Consider the following 26562-nt stretch of genomic DNA (forward strand, 5'->3'; position numbering starts at 1 on the left):
GCAATAAAACTTCTATAATGATGATAAAACAGAATATTTTTACAATAGCTTTAGAAGGCACAGAGTTGACGTTTTATGTTTCAGATATTTTAGAACCAAATGCTATCACTGATAAATGGAAAGCTCAAACTGGATTAATAGCTACCTATCAGTCAGCAGTGAAGAGCTCAAGAAATAAATAAACCCAAGAGTGGTACTGGATTTGTGAGATCAATGTGGGAGGCACTTGGGGAATGTTGGGTGGCATTTTTAGCTGTCACAATGACAGAAAGAGGCTGAGTGGAATTTACTGGGAGGAGCCAGGAGTGCTAGATGTCCTGAAGAGTGTGGGACAGTTCCACACACCAAAGAGTCGTCCCGTGTCTTGTTCCAGCTTTCCAAGGGTTATTTCATGTAGGTAGAAAGTCTGTTTATAATTTCCGAACCTGGAACCTAATCCCGATTCCTTGTTTTCCACATAAGCACAATGTATTCTTTTGCATAGTTTAATTCTCTTTTCAGGAATGCAACTACTATGCAAATTAAAGGAGGAAGGTAAGTTTACAAGGGAAGGGTGGCAGACAGGACTTTGTCAGAATCATCCTCCATCTTAGGAAATCACCGTCGGTAAGACTGCTTATGATATCGGATTGCATTACCTGCACAACACACCTGTGCTGCTCTGCTTTAGTAACTGTCCTTCACAGTGATTCTTGCATGCAGGTGTGGTGTACAAGGTGATTCTGCATGAATCTGCATGCAGTGCAGGTACAGGTGCATGTAGAGGATTGTGCCCAAACATTTACAGATTGATGACATTTTTTAAGTCACATACTGATTGTGTTTTTGCTTTATAATACAGTCAGGACCTTAGAATGATTTTTGTGAACTTATATGTATAAGTAGGCTATGGACTTCCTTTCAAGATAATAAAAGAGGACATTATAAATTATGTGCTATAAAATGCAGGCATTGAGTCTGAGCAGGTTAAAAGCCATTCTACCAGGTAAAAACTTAGCTGGTGAAGGGGGTAAAGTAACAGACTCTAGTCTTGTAAGAAGATTCTCATAAGGATACAAGAGTCGTCTTGCTCCAAGTGAGAACTAAGGTGAGCGTTCCCCCAATTTCATGCATCCACATGCCATTATTATGGTCTTTATCATGTCCGCCTATGCCACCATTTACTTAGTATTGTTCTTTAAATCAAATAAACTAATTCTTACTTAAATCTTTTCTTTTCTTTTTATGGCTGTACCTGTGGCCTATGGAAGTTCCCAGGCTAGATGTCAAATTGGAACTGCAGTTGCAAGACGATGCCACAGCCACAGCAACACCAGATCTAAGCCGAAGCTGCAACCTACGATGCAGTTTGTGGCAGCTCAGATCCTTAACCCAGTGAGCAAGGCCAAGGATCAAACCCACATCCTTATAGACACTATGTCAGGTTCTTAACCTGCTGAGTCACAATGGGCACTCCTACTTAAAACTATCTTGTATCAATTTGGTATCAATTAAAAAACAGATTTGATATGCTAGTTACATTCCCCTAGTACATTAAATTAAATATATAACCATGAAAGGAAAAGAAAAAAGGTCGTTCCTGTAACAATATGATCTTTTTGTGATCCTTTTGGTATGTATACCTCACTTAGGGAAATGGCGCTATAAGTGATATGTATTAATGAAAGCTACAGGCTCGGCAAGTACAATTTAATCATATGATTACATTGAATCATATGTTTTCATTTTCTTTCTTCTTTTTGCTAAAATGTATCCTAAACACTGCATTTCAAAATATTAATGCTTTATCACAAATACAAATACTTTATAATGGAATATATGAAATACAGTACCTGTGCCACTTAATGTTGCTAGTCTTCCTGAAAATATTCCTTCCTGAACTCTTATTTGAAAAATTTTGTATAACAGGGCAAAACTTCAGCCACTGTTCTCAGCATTTTATGCACAAATTAACTTTAGTAAAATAGAATATGCCATCCATAGCAACAAGTCTTTTTGAATAAACACCTTAAATAATTTGTGTACTGATTCGACAAATATTTGTTAAGCCCCTACCATGTGTAAAGCATTGTTCTGGACACTAGAATATAGCAGTGAACAAAATAAAGTTCCTTTCCTTGTGTAGCTTATATTTTAGTGACAGAGATGAGACTAAAAGGATTTGATTTCTATTGGTCCTAAGAAGGAAACAGAGGGGATACAGCCTAAGTTTAGCATCAGGGGATGTTATAAGTTTAGCATCAGGGGATGTGCATACGTGATAAGTCATTTGGCATTTAATTTTATGTCTCGAAGTGATTTTAATGATCTTTAGTTTGTATAGCTTTTCTAACAATATAGTATCATGTTGATGCTTCACACATTTGTCTCAGGCCCGTTTAAAATTCCACTCCACAGTTTAAAAAGTGGAAGTTAAGAATTTTCTAATACTTCAGCTGAAGTTTTCATTTTTCATACGCAATTTAAATTGTCCTGAAATCACCTTGAGTCACCCTTTCTTATTATTCATGCTGTTAATATCATTGGTAAATGGTAATCAAAGTCTCTTAATTATCATTTAAAGTAGTATAATGTTCCTTCTCTTAATCTTCTCTATTTAAGACACTTAAAAAATAATACCAATGGGTGATTTAAGGTGGTAAGAGCTGTTGAATAGGTAGTTCCAAAATACTCCGAGGGAACATTCCTGTCATAAGACTATCATGACATGTCTTATTAATATCCATGTAGTGGGTGTTTCTTACTTACCCAGCTATTAACGTTAGATGAAATTCATCCATTGTATTACTCTGTTAGTCATTTCCAAACAGCTGAAATAAAACTCCACTGCTTTAGATTATTTTCAAAGTCTCAGGTGGTACCACTGACCTGTGCAAGTTCAGCAAATGGAAATTTTAAAAATAAGAAAGCTAAACTCTTCACAAAGATTGTTTTGAAGTTCCAGTTAATAATCGCTGTTTAAAATAATGGACTCTAAAGCATTCTAAGATTCTAAGAAATTATGAGTCACTGAAGAAGAACTAAGTTATGCTCCAAATAGCTTTTGTGTTAGAAGTTTTTGGTTCTACTACCATTCTTTCAAAACAGGTTATCTATGTTTGCAGTTTCCAATTAAGAGAACATTCAACTGACTAGAACATGCTATATCAATCAACCTTTCTCTTTGAAGACATTTCTTTCTATATCATTTATTTTTCTTTGAAAGTAATTTTTTACATGAAGATTAAGATGCTTTGGCAGTGGTATCAAGAAGAGTGTTGACATTTTGGAGACCTAATATTGTTCCTTAAATTGTAATCATTACCATAATCAAGAGGGATAAATGCAATAGAGAAAATACTCTAAGAGAAGAGGTCCTTAAAAAAAAAAAGGAAGTTTGTTTCCTTTCCACTGCTGGAGTGAAGCCATTAGAACAGGGCCTGACACACAGCAGGTGCTCAATAAACATCGATTGAGTGAGTCCATCAATGAAAAAGAGGATCCCAGCAGCCTTAAGTTTGTCTGGAGGCCTGTCTGGGGAAGAAGCCATCATCTTCATCAGGAAGGGTGGTGGGAAGCCTTCCAGCCAAGGGGTAGAGAAGATGATTCTAGAATCTACTATGTGATTTTGCAACCTGTGTGTCACACAGCTCTGCAGACTTCTGCACATTTTCAGTGAGTCCACTGCCTCTTGTGTCAACGGGACATTAATAACTAACAGAATCTACTACATTGTCAAGAGGAATAAACAAGGTTAAACATAAAAAGTGCTTAGCACATAGAACACTTTCAATATCAGCTAATTTTAGAGTTATGATGACACATTTTATATTGATATTGGATTGAGATCCTGGACTTTCTATGCAACAATCTGAAATCGAATTGGAAACCAAGAGCAGTATATGCTATTTTTATAAAGCATGTCATTACAGAAGTCTTGTTCTTAGGTATAAGAAGTTAGACCACAGGTTTTGAGGCAATAGAGAATGAGTTTTCATTGTATAGCCAAGAATAACCAGCCATTTCTTTGTAACTTAGTTTTAACATTAAGAAGAAGCAACCACTTGCTGTGCGAGGTACAAAGGAGGAGAAAACGTGTTCTTCTTTACACACAAGGCTTCAATGATGCTCCGTTTTAGTTTTCACAGAATAAATGACAAACTGGTATCCAAGATGGCCCTGGTCTAGTTCTAATCAATCCTCATGGTTTAGTAAAATTCGGCCTAATTTTAAATCAATTCTGATTACGTCCCCCCAACTGTGCAACTCACTTGCTTCAACACAACACATTCATTAATTCTAGGATTTGAAGGTACTCACCTTGTGAATGAACCCAGCATTTCCCCGCCCTGATTTTTATTTTGAATGCACTTAAAAAAAATCCTACTTATAAAAACCCAGTCATTGTCCAAGTACCAATGTCAAACTCTCCATGAGGTCCTTCACTAGAATGCCCAAAGGGCCCTCATGGGAGCCTCCCTGGCACCTGTCAGTTTATCTGGTGTACAATTAGCTGGGTTTCTTTGAGTTGTGCACTAGCCTTTCCCCTAATGTTTTATCTTCTACCTCCTGTAGCTCATAGCCTAGCACTATAAATATGAGTCGTTTAATCTAGTTGACCTTTTATGAGAGAGAGAGATATTTATCCCAGGTCTTCCAAGAAGAAGGTTTTTTTGGATGGATTTTTAGCCTTCTGGTCTTTACCAAGAACTGTCTTCAAAATGCAAAATAAAGTGAATATGGTAAGGAACAAAAAAAGAATAAGAAGAGGAGGGAGAATTTTCTTTTTTGCATGGCAAGGACTGAAAAAATCACAGGTGGGAGAGGGAAGGGAGGCACAAGGGCCTGCAATCTATGGTTAGGTAGGTTAGTTCTACTTGATTAATTCCTGGCAACTCTTCGGAGAGAAGGTGCTAGAAATATTCACACTGCCTTAGGACCCATGGCCACTGGGGAAGAAGAGCAAGGAGGGAATATCATCTCCCAATCCCTGCCTAGAAATAAACTAGCTGCAGCCATGGCTGTCTTCCTGTGATGGATTGATCCCTGTGGGTGGTCGTGGGGTGGGTGTGCAGGGCAAAGACAACAGAGACAGAAGTAAAACTTATTTTCATGGCTGGACATTCCTTAGAGATTATGTTGCCCGCAAAGCACAGATAAGTCCAAGGAAGAGAGAGATGTCTTTGACAGGAGGTTATCACTTTCTTTGTTTTCAGTTTTGTATTGTGGGGAGTTGTGGGAATGGGGAGGGTGGGGCAGGAACAGTGACAAGTTTATCTGTAACGGTCTACACCATGAGAAAAAGGGAGAGCAATGACCTAGACTTAGCTGCCCAAAGTGAGGCCAGGCCACCATGTTGTTGCTGGAATTTCCCTTTCAGTGGCACCGCAGCTGTGGTACTGATGCTGAGTGCTGACGGTCAGGTGGAGCACAGAACTGTCTCCGTGGGCCACAGATGTGTGACCGTCAAGCTCAGAGGGTCCTCCAGTGCTCTGTGTCTATCACCCTCCACTTTGCTTTCTATTTCATGGAGAAACTGAAAGTTGCTATGTGGAAAATTCCTTATCTTTTTACTACAAAACCTGCAAAACTTCCTATTCTGCAGCCATTTCTTCCTTCATTATTCTATTTTATTTTTGTTTTAATGGCTGCACCTATAGGATGTGGAAATTCCCGAGTGAGGGGTCAAATGAGAGCTGCAGCTGCAGCCTACACCACAGCCACAGCAACACCAGATCTGAGCCACACATACAATCTATGCCATAGGTTGCAGCAACTCCAGATCCTTAACCCAGTGAGCAAAGCCAGGGATTGAACTCCCATCCTCACAGAGGCAATGTTGGATCCTTAACCTACTGAGCCACAACGAGAACTCCTCTTCCTTCATTCTACTTGGTCTATTAGATAAGCTGCCTCCTTTTCTAAGGCCAGTTCCCCTATTACTTTTTCAGGATATTTTACTCTGTTGGAGCCCAGGGCAGGTGACCTCAAAATGTGCATATTGATTATTCTGAATTAAAGTTACTTAAGAAATGGCCAATGTAAGAGGGACACTGACTCTCCTTTCTGTTTCCCTCAAAGCAAGAAATAAAGCTCTTGCGTGGCAGCTCCACTCTCTGAATCTGGAGGTAAAAGGATACCCTTATCACTGAAGATGAGGAACTTGGGCTGAGTCTATGTAAACAAAGCTTGTTACTTCTTTAGTTCACTCCCCAAGCCCAACTTCTGTTCAGATTCTTCACTGATTGGGCACCTATGACCTAAGTTTCTTTGTCATGTCAATTCCTCACAAGTATATTTTGTATAAAAAAAGTATAAAAGTGACCTGTTTTGGCAACTTCTTAGCTTCCATTTCTATGAGACCTTCTGCACATGAATTAAAATTTGTTTCTTTTTCTCCTGTTCATCTGTCTTGTGTCAATTTTATTACTGGTCAAGCCACAAGAATACAAGAGGGGAAAATTTCCTCTCCCAAACTAGCCAATAAAGACTTTTCTCTCTCACATATTCCCTTGTTCTTTCTCAACAAGATCTTCCTCACCATAATTTCAGCATGCTTCAATGTCTTGCAAAAACAAAACCAAAACTTCCCAATCCCCTGTTTCCAGCCACCATTTTCTCCCTACCACTTTATTTACAATCATACTTTGGAAAGAGGTGTGTCTGGTATTGGAGGGGGCACTCCACAAATATTTGTTGAGAAAATATAAGTGAAAGAATGAAAAACTGAAAAAGGTTAATAAATCACTCTCTTCAATATAAGTCACATGTGCTGGGTATTGTATACTCTTCTCACAAGTGCTTCTCCCATATGGTCTTAGGGAAATAGGAATGTGAATAACAGTAATAATCCGAGTCCACATTTCTTGAGGATCTGTACGGTAATGGGTATTGTGCTAGCACTTCACACATATTTACTCAGTACTTTGCATAATTACCCTGTGAGGTATGTACTCTAATCCTTTAATAGCCCAGAAAGTTGGAGGACAGAGAAGTCTAGGCAACTGCTGCTGCCAGAATCCAAACCCATTACCTTCAGGGGGAATCCTTGTTTTATCTTTCCTCCCATTGAAAGTGACATATATCTTTTTTTTCACTTTCTTTATTATTATTATTTTTATTATTAATGTGTAGTTGATTTACAATGTTTCATCAAGTTCTGTTGTACAACAAAGTGACCCCATCATACACACTTCCCTGTGCTGTACAGTAGGGTCCCATGGCCCATCCATTCCAAATGTAACAGTGTAACTCCAAAAATCCCCCAAATACCCATCCATCACACTCCTTCCCCTTTCTCCCTTGAGAACCTCAAGTCTGCTCTCTTTGGCCAAGATCTGTTTTTTTTTTTTTTTTTTTTATTTGTTTGTTCCTTTTTAGATAGGACAATCTGTTCCATATTTTAGATTCCACAAGTGATATCATATATTTGCCTTTTTCTTTCTGACTTACTTCATTTACTATGAGAGTGTCTCTAGTTCTATCTGTGTTGCTGCAAATGGCATTGGTTTGTCCTTTTTGTGGCTGCATAATATTCCATTGGATATATGTACCACAGCTTCTTAATCCATTCATCTGCCATTGGACATTGAGGTTGTTTCCATGTTTTGGCTATTATGAATAGTGCTGCTGTGAACATAGGGGTACATGTATCTTTTTCAATGAAAGTTATGTCTGGATATATGTCCAGCAATGGGATTGCTGGATCATATGGTGGCTCTATATTTAGTTTTCTGGGGTACCACCATACTGTTTTCTATCTTTAAGGTAATGTTTAAATAAGGAAGGTGATGTGACTGAGTGGAAAAACAATGTCAAAAGGCCTGAACCCTAGATCTTAACTCTTTCACTATCTTGCAGTCACTTGGCCTCTTTGTTTTTTGTTTGTTTTTTTCTATTAAAGCTGAGAAATTAGGCTGAACAATCTCTTGGGTGCTTTCATTTAAAAGCTTTGTCAAATGTAAAGTGCTGTTTACTTTATTTTTTAAATTTTTGGCTGTGCCTGCAGCATGTGGAAGTTCCCACGCCAGGGACTGAACCTGTGCCAAAGCAGCAACCCAAACCACTGAAGTGACAATGCCATATCCTTAACAGGCTGAGCCACAAGGAAACTCCTAGAATGTCATTTCAATATGAATTAGAAATTTAGTTTCATGCTCTTTGTTTTTATTTAAAAATTTTTTCTATTTAAATTTTTTTTTTTTTTTTTTTTTTTTGCTTTTTAGGGCCGCACCTATGGCATATGGAAGTTCCCAGGCTAGGGGTTGAGTTGGAGCTACAGCTGCCAGTCTATGCCACAGCCACACAACAAGTGATGTGATTCACATCTGGGACCTACTCCATAGCTCACAGCAATGCTGGATTCCCGGCCCACTGAGTGAGGCCAGGGATCGAATCCACATCCTCATGGATACTAGTCACATTTCTTTCTTCTGCTCCACAGTGGGAACTCCGGTTTCATGCTCTTTTGAATAAACGTTATCTTTAAAGGGCAAGCCATCATTGTGAGGTATCATATATAGCTTCAATAACTACCAACCTCATGATTCCTAGCCAGTTTTCCAAGGGAGCCCAGTCAATACTGTTTTCTGGGCCACGGCTGCAACTTCACTTTATGACTTTATTTGGGAAAAAAGGTAAAGATTCTATTTCAATACATTTTATGACTTTATTTGGGAAAAAAGGTAAAGATTCTATTTCAATACTGAGTTTTTTTCTTTTTAGTAAAATTTCATTTTTTTCCTGAATATAAGAGGAGTACAGGAGTTCCCGTCGTGGCGCAGCAGAAACGAATCCAACTAGGAACCGTGAGGTGGCAGGTTCGATCCCTGGCCTTGCTCAGTGGGTTAAGTATCCGGCATTGCGGTGAGCTGTGGCGTAGGTCACAGATGCGGCTCAGATTCTGCACTGCTGTGGCTGTGGTATAGGCTGGTGGCTACAGCTCCGATTCAATCCCTAGCCTGGGAACCTCCACATGCCGCAGGTGCAGCCCTGAAAAGACAAAAATAAATAAAATAAAATAAAATAAAAAGAGGAGTACACACATATGGTATAACAAATAGAAAAACAGAAAAAGGGCAATGATAATCATCTAGAAATAACCCCTGTTAAAATTTTGGTGTATTTTAAAAAACATAAATGAGATCTTCTTTTAAGATACACAATTTGTATCCTGCTTCTTTTTACTTAATGTGTTATAAACATTTTGAGAAATTGTCTTTCAACGACACAGCTTGCATGACAGGAAATAACCAACTCCCCTTGAGAAAAATTAGAGCAACCGGTGGCAGCCTCAAATCTGACTTAAATTTGTCACAATAGTGATTCCATTTCCTTCTTCTGGGGGACAGTTGACAAATGTCCTGAGTTGTCACCACCACACCCTTGTCTTTCTTATCAAAGAACACAAGGTCAGGTAATGAAACGAGCAATGTGCCAGAACAGTAGGATATTGAAAAAAGAGCTGAAAAGTGGCAATATCTAGTATTTACATGTATAATTATACATTTCTTGTAAAGTTATAGAAATACCTGTTCAACGATAATGAAGCTGTTTCATACCAGAAAGGGAATAATCTAAATGTGCTGTTAAAAAAATAGCTACTATAATGTAAGAAGAATATTTAGTATGAGTAACTGGCACTTAAAAGGACGGCATTGCAAACATGTATCGTCTTTGAACATTAACATTCATATATAAAGGAGAATTATATTCCATTATATGATGGTTAGGAACTTGTGCCCTGACCTTGTATTCTGGGGCTTTGAATTGTGGCTAACAGGTTACTTCTTGGGTGAGTTCTTTCTCCTGTTTGGGCCTCCACTTCCTCATTTTAAACAGTAGTGCCTATGGCATAGGGATCTTGTGGACATTGAATGAGTCAATCTGTGCAGAGATGTTAAGCTGTGTCTAGAACGGGCTCCACACACCCATTATTATTATTATTTTTTGATGCAATATGCGTATGGCACAGCTGGCCTGTATCAGGGGTTCCCAAACACTCATGGAAGGTCTGGGTTTGCTGCATCAGATCACCTCAGGATGATTTTGAAAATATACTGTCCGCAGATTCAGGTTCAAAAAATTTGAAGTTGCAGTGTGATGGCTGCTTTCTTGGAGATGTTGTAAGAGCACAGAAGCAGGAATAATTTGTTAGATCCCTGGAGGGTTGAAGGAAGCTTCACGAAGATGGTAATGCTGGGCCAGGGCTTGAGCAGTGAATACAGTCCTCTCTCCGTATCCGTGGGTTCCGAACCGGCTGATATGCAGGGCAGACTGTTAGGGATTTGAGCGTTCATGGACTTTGGTATTCATGTGGGGCGGGGCGGGGCGGGGGTGTGTCTCCTGGAGCCAATCCCCTGTGGCTACTGAGGGAGGACTACAGGTGTCTCCTAGGAGAAGAGGTGGCTGGGGACGGGTGTACTCAGCAGAAGCCTGTAGGTCCAACCAAAGTTCTACTACATCTTTTGAGGACCTATTCAGAGTCAAGACGGGCTGCTGCACACATGGATGTCATTTACCTCTCCCCTTGACCCACTGAGGCTGGTGTTACAGTGTCCTTCCAGAAATGTGGACAGTAAGTAGTTTGGGTATCTTTTTCACGCTCACAAAAGATGTAGGATTCAAACCCAGGTCTGACTTGAAAGCACATGGTCTTTCTGTCAGCCTCCTCTGTTGGTGTGCGTGGGGCACAGGGTGGGCAGCTACTGTGGACTCGGCGGAGAAGCAGCCTGCAGGCATGGGAAGGCTTCTTATTTCTGGTGCTCACAGTAGCCCTCCTGTGCTTCTTGGCCTTGGGAGACTACAACCTTGGGAAGCCTTGCCCGAGAGGGTTCCACAGCCAGCTGCCTGCAGCCTAGGCCTGGGATCAAGCACCTCCCATGTTAATGCTGTCGTGGTGGCCGTTGTTAGGTGCAGTGACAATGGTCACCCTCCCTTGGGACTTTCCTCTGTAATTGTTGCCACTTTCCTCAGGCGTGGGTTCCACTGCCCTCCCTCCTAAGGTTACTTATAAGTAATAAGTCACCGGGTGCCCCAAGGCAATTTGGTGAGCCAGTGAGAAAGAAAACAAGATCTCCATCCTGTGTTTTCACCCTGAGATCTCAGCAGAGAAACATGCAAAAGATTTTAAGGATGGAAACACTATTTTTTTCATCTATAGAGTTAAATGGGGATCACAGCGAGACTTTTAGGTCTTCTGAAACTTTGAGAATGGGGCAGCAATAAGAGGACATAACCCTTCCTTCTGTTTATTAATAAAGTCATAAGAGATCAGCTGTGCCGGCTTCTGGGTAAGAGGTTGAATTTAATTTTATTTAACAAACAAGTCATTCTGGCTCAGTGACTCAGAGGGAAACTTCAGTCAAAAGAAACTTTACTTACTCCTGCTTCCCTCTCTACTGTCTCCAGAAATCCAAAGAAGCCACTATGCCAGAAATACTCTGAGTGGGTTAGGGTTTTACCCAGAGAAATGCTGCAGTAGAACTGCCATTTCTCTGTGCAGTATTCAGGCGAAATAGCAAAGCCTCTGGGCTCTGACAATAGAATCCATGAGGGGAGAGGGTTGGGGTGGTGTCCGAACTGTGGTGCCTGAATCGTTTCTCACCAGGGAAAATGCATTGCTGGTGAACCTACCTTCTTTGTGGGCTTTCTCATCGACTGCTAACTCAAGCTTATTACAAAGTGATACTCTAGGAGCACGGGAACAAACAATCGTTGATTTTGTGATGCCTATTCCAGCCATATGGTTCATGGATGGAGGTGATTCCCAAGCGGAGCTTCCAAAACAGGCCTTTCTCAGCTGTACTGCAATCCCTCACTTCCAGTTTGCTCCTGGGTATTTCCACTTGACTCGCCTGCAAACAACTTGTCCCGACTAAGCGCACCATCTTTTCCCATCCCCTGCTCCTTCCCTCACTGTTGACTTTGTCTCCAGTTTTTCAGATGCCCAGACCAACCTCTCCAATGCCTAGTCTTTAATATCAGCGTGTGTTGTCTCCTCTTCTCCATGCCATTTCTAAATTTATACCTTTATTTCTCTGCTGCCATAAGAGTCAGCCACCTGACTATATTTCTTTTGATTCATTGGATCTGTTTGTCCTAACATATGGATGTTACTTAATTGCCTGAAACACTATTTTATCCATGTTTTCCTTAAAATCCTCTGGTGATTCTCTTTGCTTAATGAATCAAGTTCAAATTCTTTATCTTGGCATTCCGAGCCTTTTCATTTTCTCTCTAGTCAACATACTTTACTACTTTTTGGACCTTCTTCCTACTTAGTGACTTAATGTCTCCCATATGTCAGCTCAGTCTCACTGCTAGGCAATTCCTGAACCAGTCAACACTCTGCCTTGTCTTTCAGATTTCAGCACAAGACCATAAAGTCCTCTTCTGTTCAGTCATCTCTGCCTTCTCTTGACTCTGATTCACTGTCCATGACAATTATTATTATTTGCTTTTCAAGGCCACACCTGCGGCATATGGAAGTTCTCAGACTAGGGGTTGAATCGGAGCTACACCTACGGCCTATGTCACAGACACAGCAATGCCAGACCTGAGCCACATCTTCGACTTACACCACGGCTCACAGCAATGCTAGATCCCCAACCTACTAAGCGAGACCAGGGATCAAACCTACATCCTCATGGATACTAGTTGGATTCGTTTCCACTGTGCCACGATGGGAACTCCCCGTGACAATTATTTAAGAACTAAGTTATTTATGCTTTTGTATGGTTCGTGGTTTAATGTGTATGTCTTATCCATCTAATGAGGTTGTTAGGTCTTTGAGGGTAGAGGACTATCTCAAAGTTTCCTGTTAATAAGAACTCAGAATCTTCAGCCCTGGGACAGGATGTGGTAGGTTCCCGGCTACCCCCCAGTCCCTGTTGACGAGAAAGGAATTATTCAGATATTTGTGTCTGATGTATCTGGCAGACTCCAGTCCACTGCTGTCTGAAACAGGAGCTAGCCATCACATAAAAGGCTCTCTCAGCCCCATGGTTATTGGTGTGGCTCAGGGCACTCTGGCCTCATGGCCTGCTTGGCATAGCGTATGTGTTTGTTGAATGAATGGATAATAACCCAGAGGAAACAATGGGCACAATGATTCACTTCTCTGTTTTTCATCACTCAGATAAAAAATAAATTTGTTACATGACATCAGCCAGGTTACTAGAAGGCAAGGGCTAGTTCCAGTTCTAGCTTTAGAGGGTGAAACTATCTCTTTTTGAATATGGTTTTCCCCAGTTGGAGATACTGAATCATCTCTCCTTCTCTGTTTGGCTTCTATTGAAATGCTCCATTCTTCAATAACATTTAAATCTAGTTGAGTAGAATGGCTGACATCTCTTTCCTGCTTCCTTAGGGTTTTTTTTTTTTTTTTTTTGGAGGGGGGGAGCACACCTATGGCATATGGAAGTTCCCAGGCTAGGGGTCAAATCGGAGCTGCGGCTTCTGGCCTGTGCCACAGCCACAGCACCTTGAGATCCAAGCTGCATCTGCGACCTACACTACTGTTCACAGCGACGCCAGATCCTTAACCCACTGAGCAAGGCCAGGGATCGAACCCATATCCTCATGGATACTAGTTGGGTTTGTTGCCACTGGGCCACAATGGGAACTCTTGCTTCTTTAGGTCTTGAAGCATATTTCAGAATGTCGGCCCCAGTGTGCAGCCCTCCTTCACACCATCATTGTGTTGGAACTGCTCATGTTTTTGTTCCTCCAGAAAGCCTTCTCTCATTTCCCAAGACCATTTCAGAGCAACAAGATGTGACTTCCACCCTTGCTCAGCAAAGTAAGTGACATACAAAGCAAACATTCCCAGTGACTGTGGAGCTTGAGGGAAAGAAGGAGCATCATTTTTCCCTTTTCTAACTTCCGCAGAGTTTCTCCCTCTCACCTCTGCATCCTGTTTAGACATACGTGTGCCCTTATTCTATATGCAGGTATTATTAGATGTATCATATCACATCGAAATGTATTGCTTATATCTCTGTAAATTCCTTGGAGCAGTGGCTCTGTCTCACCCATCTTTGTATCTTTGGCTCCTGGCATACTGCTTACCCTAGGAGGCACTCCACTGATGGCCAGCAGTGAACAGTGACAGGGGCTGAGGGAAAGAGCGAGGACACCATCAGTGCTGCCTTCTGCAGTGCAGTGAATTTCAGTGGCTAACCATCCTGCTGGTCTGGCACTTCCGCATCTGAAGTGCTGGGAAGCCTGCAGCCAGAAACCGGGAGTGCCCGTGATGGAGTATGTTCCAGGTGAGTCAGAAGGCACCACAACCACAACCAATGCCTTGCCTTTCTTCAGTGAAAGTCAAATATTGAACTTCGGAACTGTGGGGTGTTACCTTGGCCCTGGAGAAGTCTGAGCTCATCTCAACCAGTGCCTCCTTCTCTGCTTGAGGAGCAGGGGGCTGGGGGGCTGGTTTTGTGCTGGTGGGATATTATCCTCTGAGCACGGCTTCTTTCAAATCACTGTAATGTGTTTTTTAAAGGATGTTTTTATTTTCTCTTTTTAATTTTCCCTTCCTTCCTCCCTTCCTCTCGTTCTTTACTTCTTCCTTTTTTTTTCTTTTTAGGGCCTCATGTGCAACATATGGACGTTCCCAGGCTAGAGGTCAAATTGGAGCTGCAGCTGCCAGCTTACACCAGAGCCACAGCAACACTGGATTGGAGCTGCATTTGCAACCTACACCACAGCCTGCGGCAGCGAAGATCCTTAACCCACTGAGCAAGGCAAAGGATTGAACCCGAATCCTCATGGATACTATGTTGGATTCTTAACCCACTGAGCCACGATAGGAACTCCTTGAACTTTTCTTGTTTGTTTGTTTGTCTCTTTCTTTCTCCCTCTTTCTTTCTTAAATTGAGACATGACAATATATAACACTGTGTAAGTTTGAGGTGTACACCAGGTTAATTTGATACCTTTATATATCACAATATGATTTACCACCAGAGCGATAACCGATACCTCTCCCCCTTCACCCAGTTACAATTTCATTTCTGTGCTAAGAACAGTTAACAACTTTGAATTATGCAATACAGTATTGTTGCCTATAATCACTGTGCTAGGCATTACATCCTCAGAACCTGTTTATCTTTTAGTAGCGAGTTTGCACCCTAAACAACATCTCACCGGTCACGTTTTAGTCTAGGTTCTTTACATTTTGTGTTGTTCTCACAGGTAACATTAAAAGTTATCTTTCAGAAAATTACTGGAAGGCTGTCACCATCTGCTACAAATTCTCTCTTAGAAAATGGGTTTGTAATCAAATAGTTTCTCCGTCTTTAAGATGCGGCTATCACTTAGCACCAGATGGTGTGTATAGGCTGGGTGGCTTGTGGTTGACCGTCCTTTTGTGAGTGTATTTCGTATTTCTGCAGGGTGTAATATGTTTAGACGGAAGCTTTTAAAAAAGCATTTGAGTTTCTGGGTCACTTCTTCATTAATATATCTATGCTTGTAAATGTTAGCTCTATTTCGGACATAATAAGCAAAGGAAAAAATTTTTGTAGCTCTACTAAAATTACCTCATGCTTGTGCAGCTAAAATGGCCCCACTTGGAGAGGTAGATCTGGAGGAACAGAACTTTAAATATCAAGATTAGCAAATTAACCGACAGGAAACGCCAAATAGCCAATTAACCTACTACCGCACAGCCTGGGGGCTGGTCTGGAGCTCCAGGCTCTCAGTGGCAGCTGATATTTGGTGCCTTAAAACCTCTAGCCAATGATGCTCCTTCTTTGCCTCAAGCTCCACAGTCACTGGGAATGTTTGCTTTGTATGTCACTTACTTTGCTGAGCAAGGGTGGAAGTCACATCTTGTTGCTCTGAAATGGTTGCCACGGGAACAACTCCACCTAGTCATTATCTACTCAGGCTCCTGATTATATTAAGCCAGAAGACAGAGATGTAGACGGGGTCACTGGAGCCACCTGCTTTGCAGAAAATTGTCACTGCTTCTGTGACATTCACCACTGTGGCCACTCATCGTTCTGAACACTTTCCCCTACATTTTTTTCTCTCTTGTTTCCCCTCAAACAAAGTTAGTAAATGAAATAAGTATGTAGGAACTTGGCATGGAGATAATATGAGCCATGACATTCTCATCCCTCCTGCTCTCCTCCAGTTCTCTGTTTTAGAACTTCATATGCAATAAAAGTAGCGGTCACCCTTTTTTTCTCACTCTGTTCTGCCCTTCCCCCATGCTTCAGCGTAAAGATGACTCTCTTCTTTAAGAGGCTATGATTCCTGTGTCCCACCCAAAGGTGTTGAAGCTACAGTTTCCTGCTACTTATCCAGAGAAACTTCTAGAAATTCGTATAGATACCTCTTTTCTAAACCATATAAAGTATATGCAGGAAATGAAACTAGCCATTAACAGGTAATTTTATCTCACATATTTCTATTGATCTGGATGGATTTCTTATGAGGAGGATTTTCGGATCTTTATTCCCAGATTACAGGTGACATATGAGAGATGTTGTCTTGGAATTCTCCTTTGTGGGAAAAACTACATAATCCATTGGCCTTGTAATTTATTGTCCAAACCAGGATATTTTGGGAATTGAGAAGTGGCATTATTATTATTATTTTTTGTTTTTGCTTTTTAGGCCTGCACCTGTGGTCTATGGAGGTTCCCAGGCTAGGGGTTGAATTGGAGCTGCAGCTGCTGGCCTATGCCACAGCCATAGCAATGCCAGATCTGGGCTGTGTCTTCAACCTACTCCACAGCTCAGGGCAATGCTGGATCCTTAACCCACTGAGCGGAACCAGGGATCAAGCCTGCATCCTCATGGATGCTACTAGTTGGGTTCGTTTCCGCTGAGCCACAGTGGGACTCCAGAAATGGCATTATTAATAAGTATGCCTGGACAACAGGTGCAAATTAGGACTATCTCAGGCAAACTAGGTATATATTGTCACCTTATATGTAGATGATAGGCACATGAGCATGGTAATACTATGCCCTCAAAAATATGGGGAAAGAGACACCTCCTGCAGAAGAACATTTGTGCATTTAGAAATTATAATTGTGGAGTTTAAAATCTGGATCAGTAAGGGAATTTCTCTTTCTGTTTATATTTCTATTGCATGTAAATTTGGTTAATATGAGCCCATTCTTAAAGTGTGATGGAACTGGGAATTGAAAAGAAAAAAATGACATTAACAAAAGAAAACAGACTGGACTGAATGTGCCTCTAGAGATGTCATGAACCATTTCACCCCAATTACAAATCTAACTTAAAGGTTGCTAATGTCTTTCTGTAAAGGGCCATCTACTAAGTATTCTGGGCTTTGTGGGCCAGGTGGTCTTTGTTGCAACTACTCTGCCACTGCAGGGTGAGAGTAGCTGTAGTCGACACATAAATGGATGGGCATGGCTGTATTTTAATAAAATCTTGTTGACAAAACAGTCACATAGGGACGCAGATTTGGGGCATTAGTGTTGTTTGCCCATCCCTGCTCTAGTTCTCTGTTTTAATGCCCAGAAACTGTGTTCTGATAGAGGGGGAGTTATTTTAGATATGAATTCTGACATCTTCTGTCTCTCCAAGACAGATTTGGGCTGTGGTTAATAGGGCCCATGGAGAAGTTCAATGGGTCTTGGTACACAGTGTACATTTTTCGCTTCTGCTTTCAGCCACTCAAGGCGTAGCTGAGGTGGGTGTAGAAGGTAAGCAGCCAGGAACACTTTGGACAGCAAATGGCAGCCAGTAGGTTTCACTAAGCCTTTTGTTTTTATTTATTTATTCTTTTATGGCCAGCAGCATATGGAAATTCCTGGGCCAGGGACTGAATCCAGGCCACAGCTGCTGCAAGACCAGATCCTTTAACCCACTAGGCCAGGCCAGGAATCAAATCCGAACCTCTAGAGCGAACCAAACCACTGTAGTCAGATTCTTAGCCCACTGAGTCATGGCGGGAACTCCTCACTAAGCCTTTCAGGAGGAAGGCTGCAGGGATGCAGACACAGGCAAACCGGGCTCTGTTGATTCAGGATTTCCTATAAGTGGTTTATAAAATGTCGTAGATTAGATTCTACCTTGGGAGAGTGTGCAGGACTGCAAGTACCTGAGGAAAATGAAATCATAGTCTGTCTGTGCCTATAGCTGGAAAAAACTCAAAATTAAGGTAAATGTTATAAATATCACTTGAAAATAGTTTGTGTTTATCGTGTAGAATTGGAATCAGTTGGGAAAACTAAAAGTTTTAGAAAGAAATCTCAAAATATTCTTGGGGATTTATTTAAAAATTTTTATAAAGTCATATTTAAGATGTTCCCCTTTAGGCAGAAAGTGCCTACTAACAACTCAGGCAAACCACAACGAGGACATGCATGTGGCGAAACAGAATTAAGTAGACTGCATGCTATAAAACAGTAGGAGATAGGACATAGATATTATATCTTATGTGACTCTACATAACACAGACATCCACACATCTGCTGCTCTTTGGTGACAAGCTGCTTTCATTGTAGATTAAGTTAAGAAACTATGGAGAGTGAGCACAGTAATGTCACTGGCTCTGGTTTCAACTCACTAACAAGATATATGGAAGCATCAGACAGTGGAACGGCAAGTACCACAAATGAGGCGGACTCTCAAGGGGCTTTAGTTCTAGTTAAGCTATTCGGTTCAATGAAGAGGATGACTGACATAATTATTTACTATAACTTATTTTATTGGGGACGTTAGCAGGAGTTACTGAGAGGTCAGTAACTATAAAGAGAATGTCCTTTAGGATCTTGCCATCTATCTAAGGATGTGGTTTTTTACAGTTAGGAAAAAAAAATTGAGACCATTTGTACAAGAAAATACAGTAACTTCATGTTGCCCTAGCATAGGATAAAGAGATACTGATGAAGAGATAGGAGTGAAAGAGTTATCCAGAGTGGAGTGCTGAGCAGAGGAGAAAGAGAATTGCAGGATGGTCACTCCATGAGCAACAGGTGAGGTGAAGTGGGGATGGAGGTGAGAGCGCATCCTAGGTCAGGAGAAGGAGGCTAGGGTTAAGGCCAGGTACTTGAAAGCTCCTGGAGGATCTGCAGCAGAGGGATGACAGGATGGCACCTGTTTACAGATAATCTATTATATTGTGAATAATATAACAGTGAAATATTATCTGCATTGAGTTTCTGTTTAAATTTTATATGTTTTCCAGTTTTTTTTAGCTTAAAAAATAAAACAATGAAGAAAAACCAAGTGTTACAGAAACCTACGATGTAGACAGGTAAATTTTCCATCATCTCACCTGCAAAGATAACCATCAGTAGCAGTCGATGCTGTATATTAACACTAGGATGGATTAAAAAAAAGACTTTATCATTTGGAACTTTAGAAGAATCATGAGAAATAGCTCCTAATTTGTTCATGCCTTATATTAGAAACCAGGATATTAACATCTCATTTACTACTGAAAAGAGGCCTTTTTTGTTATTTTTGCCTCTGACCCTTGGTATGTGAGATAGTGATTTGGACCCTTTCTCATCCCCACCCTGCTTGGTAGAACCCTGTGCCTGGGGCCTGGAAATCCATACAGTCTAGAAGCAGTCAAAGGGGTCACTTCCATTCAGGCTTATAAGGAGAGGTAAGAGAGCAGCAGAGCTCCCCATGGGCTGTAATTAATATTGCATTGGTCAAGTGACTTGATTTTATCTTCTAAAATGCATTTTTGGGGGGGTCTAGAGGTGGGGGAGTATGAAAAGAGTCACGCCAAGTCTACCTCTGAAAGAGCAGAAAAAACAGATATTGCACACAGACATGGGGGGTTAACAAGCCATAAATACAAGCATATCCATCCTTTATTGGCCTTTGGAGGATCTAAGGATCATAAACAGCAAGTTCCAATTTCTCCTAGCAATTTTCAGGGGTCAAGGTAAACCAGATTACTTCTTGAGTTGAACTTGTTTATGCCAAAGGAAAGTCATACTTTGTGGGTACACCTAGCACTTTGAAATTTATGGCTGGGAAATGATATGAGAACCAAATATTGAAAACTTTGCAGCAAATTGTGCAATTGATCTGCTTGCTTCACCACCTGCCCCACAAGTCCAAAGTGAAAGAGGGTTGTGATAATTACAAGACATGTAAGCTGGAGAGGTGACTGCTCACACTGATTGGGGCCTCCAAAGGAACTTGAGATCAAGAGAATTATGAACCAGAGGTTGAGCCAAACTCCCAACGAGGAATAGTTTAGGAAGGGGACGGGTAGAAATACATGAGCTTCCGAGGCCATCATAATGGAGGAGGCAACAAGTGCAGACTGAAAGCACTTGGCCAGGGTGAAGTTTCCCAGGAATGCAAGCATGGACTTCAGAAGCTTAGAGTGGATCAAGAAGAGAGAATTAGATAATGAGTAGTTACTAAGGGCAGCTGTAGAGTAGGTTTCCCTGTGGGGTTTTCAAAATAAAATAGAACCTCATCTATTCTAGCCTTGGCTGAAGGTGGAAAGTACCTTCTGGATAATGAAAGGAATAGCTCCTTTGGATAGGGCTTCACTGTTTTTCAGATTCACATTTTTAAAGCTGGCATGATTTCATTGGACCCTCACGGAAGCTTGGCTACTAAGGAAATTTAAAGACCAAGGGTTAATTTGCAATTGGGAGGGGAAGAGATGGAGGAAGGACCGCAGACCTCCGAGGGTTTTGAAGTTCAGAGGGAAGTGAGGATTTTTTTAAAGGAAACGTGTGTTCCTTTCCAGGTACTCTTGATTACTCACTGTTAAGTAGGCGGAAGTCGATGAATGGGTAGGAGCCACGGCGTTCAGCAGGAACCCCCGTCTGACCCCTCAGTCGTACATCTCCTAGAAAACAAAATCCAAACAAATGTTTGAAAACGTTGCCAAGCGTATTCACTTTTCCTCTGTAAATCCTCTTACCCACTTATGTCCCTGGAACCGACACCAGATATCAGGAGAAAAATGATCCCATTCACCTTGTTGAAGACAGCACTATGTGGAAAGGGACACAGTTAATGAAAACTGAGCGTAATGAACTCGACAATACTCTACAAATGAAGCAGCACTCCTTGACATCTGCCTGGAAGCGGGGGTGGTCTGTGAACATTTTGGTAATTTACAGAGTTCCCATAGTCTTTTTATTCTTCCTAGCGCCATAAAGATGGAAGCATCTTAATCTAGGGGACAAATTGTGTGCTGGGACTATAGCTTTTATTCTAATTAGAAGTTTTAATCGCCTACAGTGCTATTTCTCTTGGTTCTAGCACTTTTTTTTTTTTTTTCTTCTGGCTGGTATCCACCTTCCTTGTTTATCAGGTTTTATCACTGATCTGCTTTAGAAGCTGCTCAGATCAGGGCCACTTGAGCTCTGATACTTCAGACACTTGGCCTCCTTTGCACCTATAAGGCTGTGGAGTTTCTAAGACTTACTCATTTGTAGGTTTCCTTTAATGTCTGTGTTCACCTTCCCTGATTAAGGGAAGTGATGAAGTAGAGTGGAAACATTTCTCATAGACTTTAGAATAAGGTAGACCAGGGAAAAACCTGGTTCAGGCACTTGCTGCCTTTGTGAACTTGATAAATTTATTTCTCTGAGCCCCAGTTGCCTCACTTTGAGGTGTAGTTGGTTGGAGAATCAATCATTCACTGCCTGGCAATAAATGCTGGGTTCACTTCCTTCTACACAAGGGCAAAGCAGAGATCATGCATATTATGAGTTCTGCATTTCTCCATAGAGCTTTGTCTGTTGTCTGGCAGCAGACTTGAAGTGAATGTCTTCTCCTGACCAGAAGAGATAGCAAGAGGAGTTCCCACTGTGGTGCAACGGGATTGGCGGTGTCTTGGGGGTGCTAGGACAAAGGTTTGATTCTTGGCCCAGCACAGTGGGTTAAGGATCTGGCATTGCCACAGCTGTGGCTTAGGTTGCAGCTGAAGCTCAGATCTGATCCTGGCCTGGAAACTCTGTATGCTGTGGGGTGGCCAAAAATGAAAGAAAAAAAAAAAAAGATAGAAAGACCAAATTCATCAACTAGTACATAGACTATGGAATCAGAGAAGAGGTAAAAATACATGAGACCTAATATATTTTTGGAAGACTTGTACTGGGGAAGGTTTCAATTCTAGGAGTAACGTGTCCTCTTCCATAAATCTCGCTTCCCAGACAGGAGGCACTAGGGCCTCCAAGTGGAGAGGAAGAGCAGTCTTCTGTCATTAACTCCTGGAATTAACCAGGACCTAGGTGAGACCTCCATTAGCTGTAACCCAGGCAATTGACAGTGATTGAAATAGCCCTTAGAGATAGACCTAGTGTGCACATGGGCTCATAAACTGCAAGCTGTGAGGCCGTGGGCTAGTCCTTGCTTTGAATTTTATACTGTATTTAATATTTTGTATAACCTGACATTGCAGTGCCATATTGATATTAAAGACCATTACAATGCATGGAGTATAGCAAAGCAGGGGGAGAGGGGAAGAGATGGAAAAATGCAGTAGGAAATAGAAACAGAATCTGACATCAAAGAAGAGAATGCTAGCATTTGGTAAATTTGTGGGGGTGGATGGTCAATAGTTATAGGGAAGCCACTGGGAAAAGTTGAAGGGTTTTCCTCTCCTTGAGTTGTCTTCAACACTTTATGTTTATAACGCTCTAAAGGGTTTACAAAGCACTTTCACAGACATCACAGTATATTTATTTTCTTGTTTCTCTCATCAGATCTTCACTATACTTTGTGAGGAGAGTCACTATTATTCTCCTCACATTATAGGTAAGAAAATAGAGGCTCAGCGAAGAGGTAAAGGACTGCTGTTCACACTACTGGCCTCAGCTCCAGACTCAGGCCCCTTAAAGGCACTCGGCAGCCATCTACTGACTTTATTTACTGTTTCTAAATTGTAGTATTTTTATTGAAGTATAGTTGATTTATAATACTATATTTTATTCAGGTATGTAGCATAGTGATTCGGTGTTTTCACAGATTATATGCCTTTAAATGTTATTATATGATAATGGCTATAATTCCTTGTGTTATGCAGTATATCCTTATAGCTTATCTATTTTATACATAACAGTTTTTATTTCTTAATCCTATTCCCCTATCTTGCTGCTCCCCCCTCCCCTCTGGTAACCACTAATTTGTTTTCTGTATCTGTGAGTCTCCTTCTGCTTTGCTATGTACATTCATTTGTATCATTTTTTTTTAGATTCCACATATAAGTAATATTTTTTGTGGACAGTTTTTGTCTTTTTCTGTCTGACTTATTTCACTAAGAATAATATTCTCTAGGCCCAACCATGTTGCTGCAATGGCAGAATTTTGTTCTTTTTTGTTGTTGCTGCTGTTGTCTTTTTGTTTTTTTAGGGCTGCACCTGTGGCATATGGAGGTTCCCAGGCTAGGGATTGAATTGAAGCTACAGCTGCTGGCCTACACCACAACCACAGCAATGCCAGATCTGAGCCGTGTCTGCAACCTACACCACAGCTCACGGCAACGCCAGATCCTTAACCCACTGAGCAAGGCCAGGGATCGAACCTGCCCTCAAGGTTCCTAGTTGGATTTGTTTCTGCTGTACCATGACAGGAACTCCTAGAATTGAGTTCTTTTTTATGACTAATATTTCACTACATATATACACGCCATATCTTCTTTATCCATTTGTCTATTTACTTTACTAGACTGATTGAGTTTATGGTGTTTTAAGCTTATTATTAGCAGGACTAGACTTTAAATCTAGGTTATTAAACTTCATAGGCAAAGCTCCCTCCTCAATACCATTGGTTTTTGGCCTTATGAGGTATGCACACTTGCTTTTAAAGTTGAAAAAACCATAAACAGCTACATGATAGAAGCTGGGCTTTTCATATTTATCAAGAAAATACAGCATGTTAAAATGTTACAACAAATTTAGCGCTACCTTTATTTTATTTTTTATTTATTTATTTTTGGCTGCACTTGCAGTATGCAGAAGTTGCCTTGCCAGAGATGGAACCCGGCCCACAGCAGGGACAACATGGGATCCTTAACCCACTGAGCCACCAGGGAACTTAGTGCTGCCTTTAAATGAATTTCTATTTTATGAGTGACAGTAGATTTGACAACCTATGCAGAGATGAGACTGTCTTCATTTGGTCTAAAAAGTGGGCTGGGCTTGTAGATTTGCTCACCTGAGGCGTCATCCCTTTGGGCTTCTCCTACTGATTTCAGGCTCACCACTGGAAATCATGTCACTGTATTTTCTTCTCAGTATTACCAAAGAGTTCCTTCTGACTTTGTAGTTCTGATGACACGATTTCCCCAGAAAACATCTGTCTAATATCACTGTGGGCTTCAAAGACTCTGCCAGAGTTTATTCCATTAACCCATCTGAGAATCTAAGACAGAGGTGGCCCAGTAACATGTAAGAACTTAGGTTTGGAGAAACTTGGAGGCGACAGCACCAGGTGGCAGAATGGGTTAAGGGAGTGTGGTAGGTTAGGGATCAGGGAACTCCTGTTACTGAGAGGATCACCATTTCACCATCTTTGGTGACCCTGGGCAAATCAAAGGCCACGTTGAGGTCTAGTTTTCTAATATTTAAATTTGCATTATATAGCATTTCCCCCTTGCTCACAGGATGGTTGTAAGGAAATTATAAGGTGCCTGAAAATAACATGATAATGTTATTCACTACTTATGCTGTGCTGAACATTTTATAGGCAATTATCTCTTACCATCTACCCATGAAGGAGGAATGAAGGAGGAATTATTGTTTTTAGACCATTCACAGATGAGGAAACTGAAGCCAAAGGCAATTTGATATTTTGTCTGTGCTCAGAGCTTTTAAGTGGGCAGCTTGTGCTCAAACCCAGAATGGGTCCAAATCCTATGTTCTTAACCAATCATTCTCCTATATTATCAAGATAAAAAAGTTGTATAAACAGTTAAGCATTAACTTTTTATAGCACAATATATGTTGATTGCTATTTGCTGATAAACCAAATAGTATATATTCATCATGATCTCTGGAAACTATGTACTAATGGAGTCCACCCCCTTAATGAATTCGAGATTCAATGAGATAGATGTTGTTGATTCAAACAACACTTCAGTGGAAATGGGCTGTACAAGTAAGACACCCCGATCCTGCTCTGGATCAACAAGGCATCTATTATTTTCAAAGAAATGGAAAGCAATTATGACAAGTATTATTCAGCAGACTCAAACGACCTGGCAACTAATTTACTCAAGCTCTTAATTAAGGAGAATTTTTATGATGCAACCCCACTATTGGGAAAAAGAGACAAATAGCAATAAAGCAAGTCGATAACAAAGATTCCTAAACAAAGCAAATCAACAGCCACAATAATGAACTACATATGTGATCGCAAAACCCATATGTGAAAGCTTTCATTTCAGTGCTTATTCTGCTTGTAACTACAGTTACACTCTTGGAAGCAGATACTCATAGACTTAACGATGGCCTTTAGGTGTAGTAGATAATTGCTTTAAGGAAGGATGAAGTCACGTTAAGAATACTGGTGAGGCAGGAGGCAGGACAACTGTATGTGGACTAACCATGGACTTTAGAAATTTTGCAACATTAAATATTAATAGAAACAAACCAAAGATTCCATATCTTGAGCATTCTATTTAATCGAAGCTTGAACATGGTAAAAATAAATGTTTTTCAGTATATGTTTCTCATATAGAAAGTTATCGTTCCTTCTCCCTGCTTTCATGAGCCCCTTCTGATACTAAATTGCTTCAACATGCTGTGGGAAGAGAGCAATAATTCAGCAACAACGGTCCCTGGTGGAGCAGAGGCCACTGGGCTGATGTCCGAAGAACAGAGTTAAGTGGCGTCCTGTGGCACTGGTTTACTGGCCCGTGGACTCAAGCAATCATCTGCTTACCTAAGGCCTTATATCCAAGCTCAACAATTATTTTGACTATTCATCAGTCCCTTGGTTCGCTTTTTTTTTTTTTTTTTCTGGCAAGGGAAAGGTGCTGTGGGAGCAGGGTAGGAAGCGTTGACAGCTCAGAGTCGTGTCCTCAGTCTGCTCTTACTGTGTTCCAAAATGAAACAAACAGCAGGGGAATTCTGATTTTGAAAGGGCTGCTTCTCTTTTGCCCCTTCGGGCTGAAAACATAACATGTCGTCCTTGGGTATTTTAAGCTGGCAACACAGGCAGAGAGCTGAGACCCCACTCACCCTCCCAGGGGACGTGGTTCCGGGAGGGACCTCTTGCCCACTGGGCCACTCGGGTCATCTCTGTTTAATAAAAGCTTGAGAGGGGGCAGATGTTATGTGGCCTCTTATGTAACTGGCAGAGAGGGTGGGGACTCTGACAGCGATGACAACTTACAGTGGCTGAAACACGGGCCACATGACGAGAAGCAGACTCTGGCCCCAGTCGTGGTGTCAAGGTCATTTCAGGGTGGGGAAAAGAGGGAGGAAAGGGACACAGCAGTAGCTACTGTGCTCCTATTGCATTGGAGATGAATGAAGAAGATAATGATAACAGCGACAGGGACCACGGGATAGACATGCCCAGGGCATCCCAGTGGACGAGGAAGATGAAGCCCGGGAGGGTCAGGAAGATGCTACTGAGCAGCCCAAATATGGCCGGA

At 41.2% G+C, this 26562-nt stretch overlaps 1 protein-coding gene across 5 annotated transcripts in view; it reads right to left on the reverse strand.

Annotated features, from left to right (window-relative positions):
* The window catches only part of PDE7B (phosphodiesterase 7B), a 368574-nt gene that overhangs the window by 91170 nt on the left and 250842 nt on the right, over positions 1-26562 (reverse strand). For all 5 annotated transcript variants that reach the window (XM_047770127.1, XM_047770128.1, XM_047770129.1 and 2 more), the window contains one exon: positions 20716-20799. In XM_047770127.1, coding sequence (XP_047626083.1) covers positions 20716-20799 — 84 coding nt within the window. The remainder of the gene's footprint in view (positions 1-20715; positions 20800-26562) is intronic.

The sequence above is a fragment of the Phacochoerus africanus genome, chromosome 2 (assembly GCF_016906955.1).
Source record: "Phacochoerus africanus isolate WHEZ1 chromosome 2, ROS_Pafr_v1, whole genome shotgun sequence".
NCBI classification, from domain to species: Eukaryota; Metazoa; Chordata; class Mammalia; order Artiodactyla; family Suidae; genus Phacochoerus; species Phacochoerus africanus.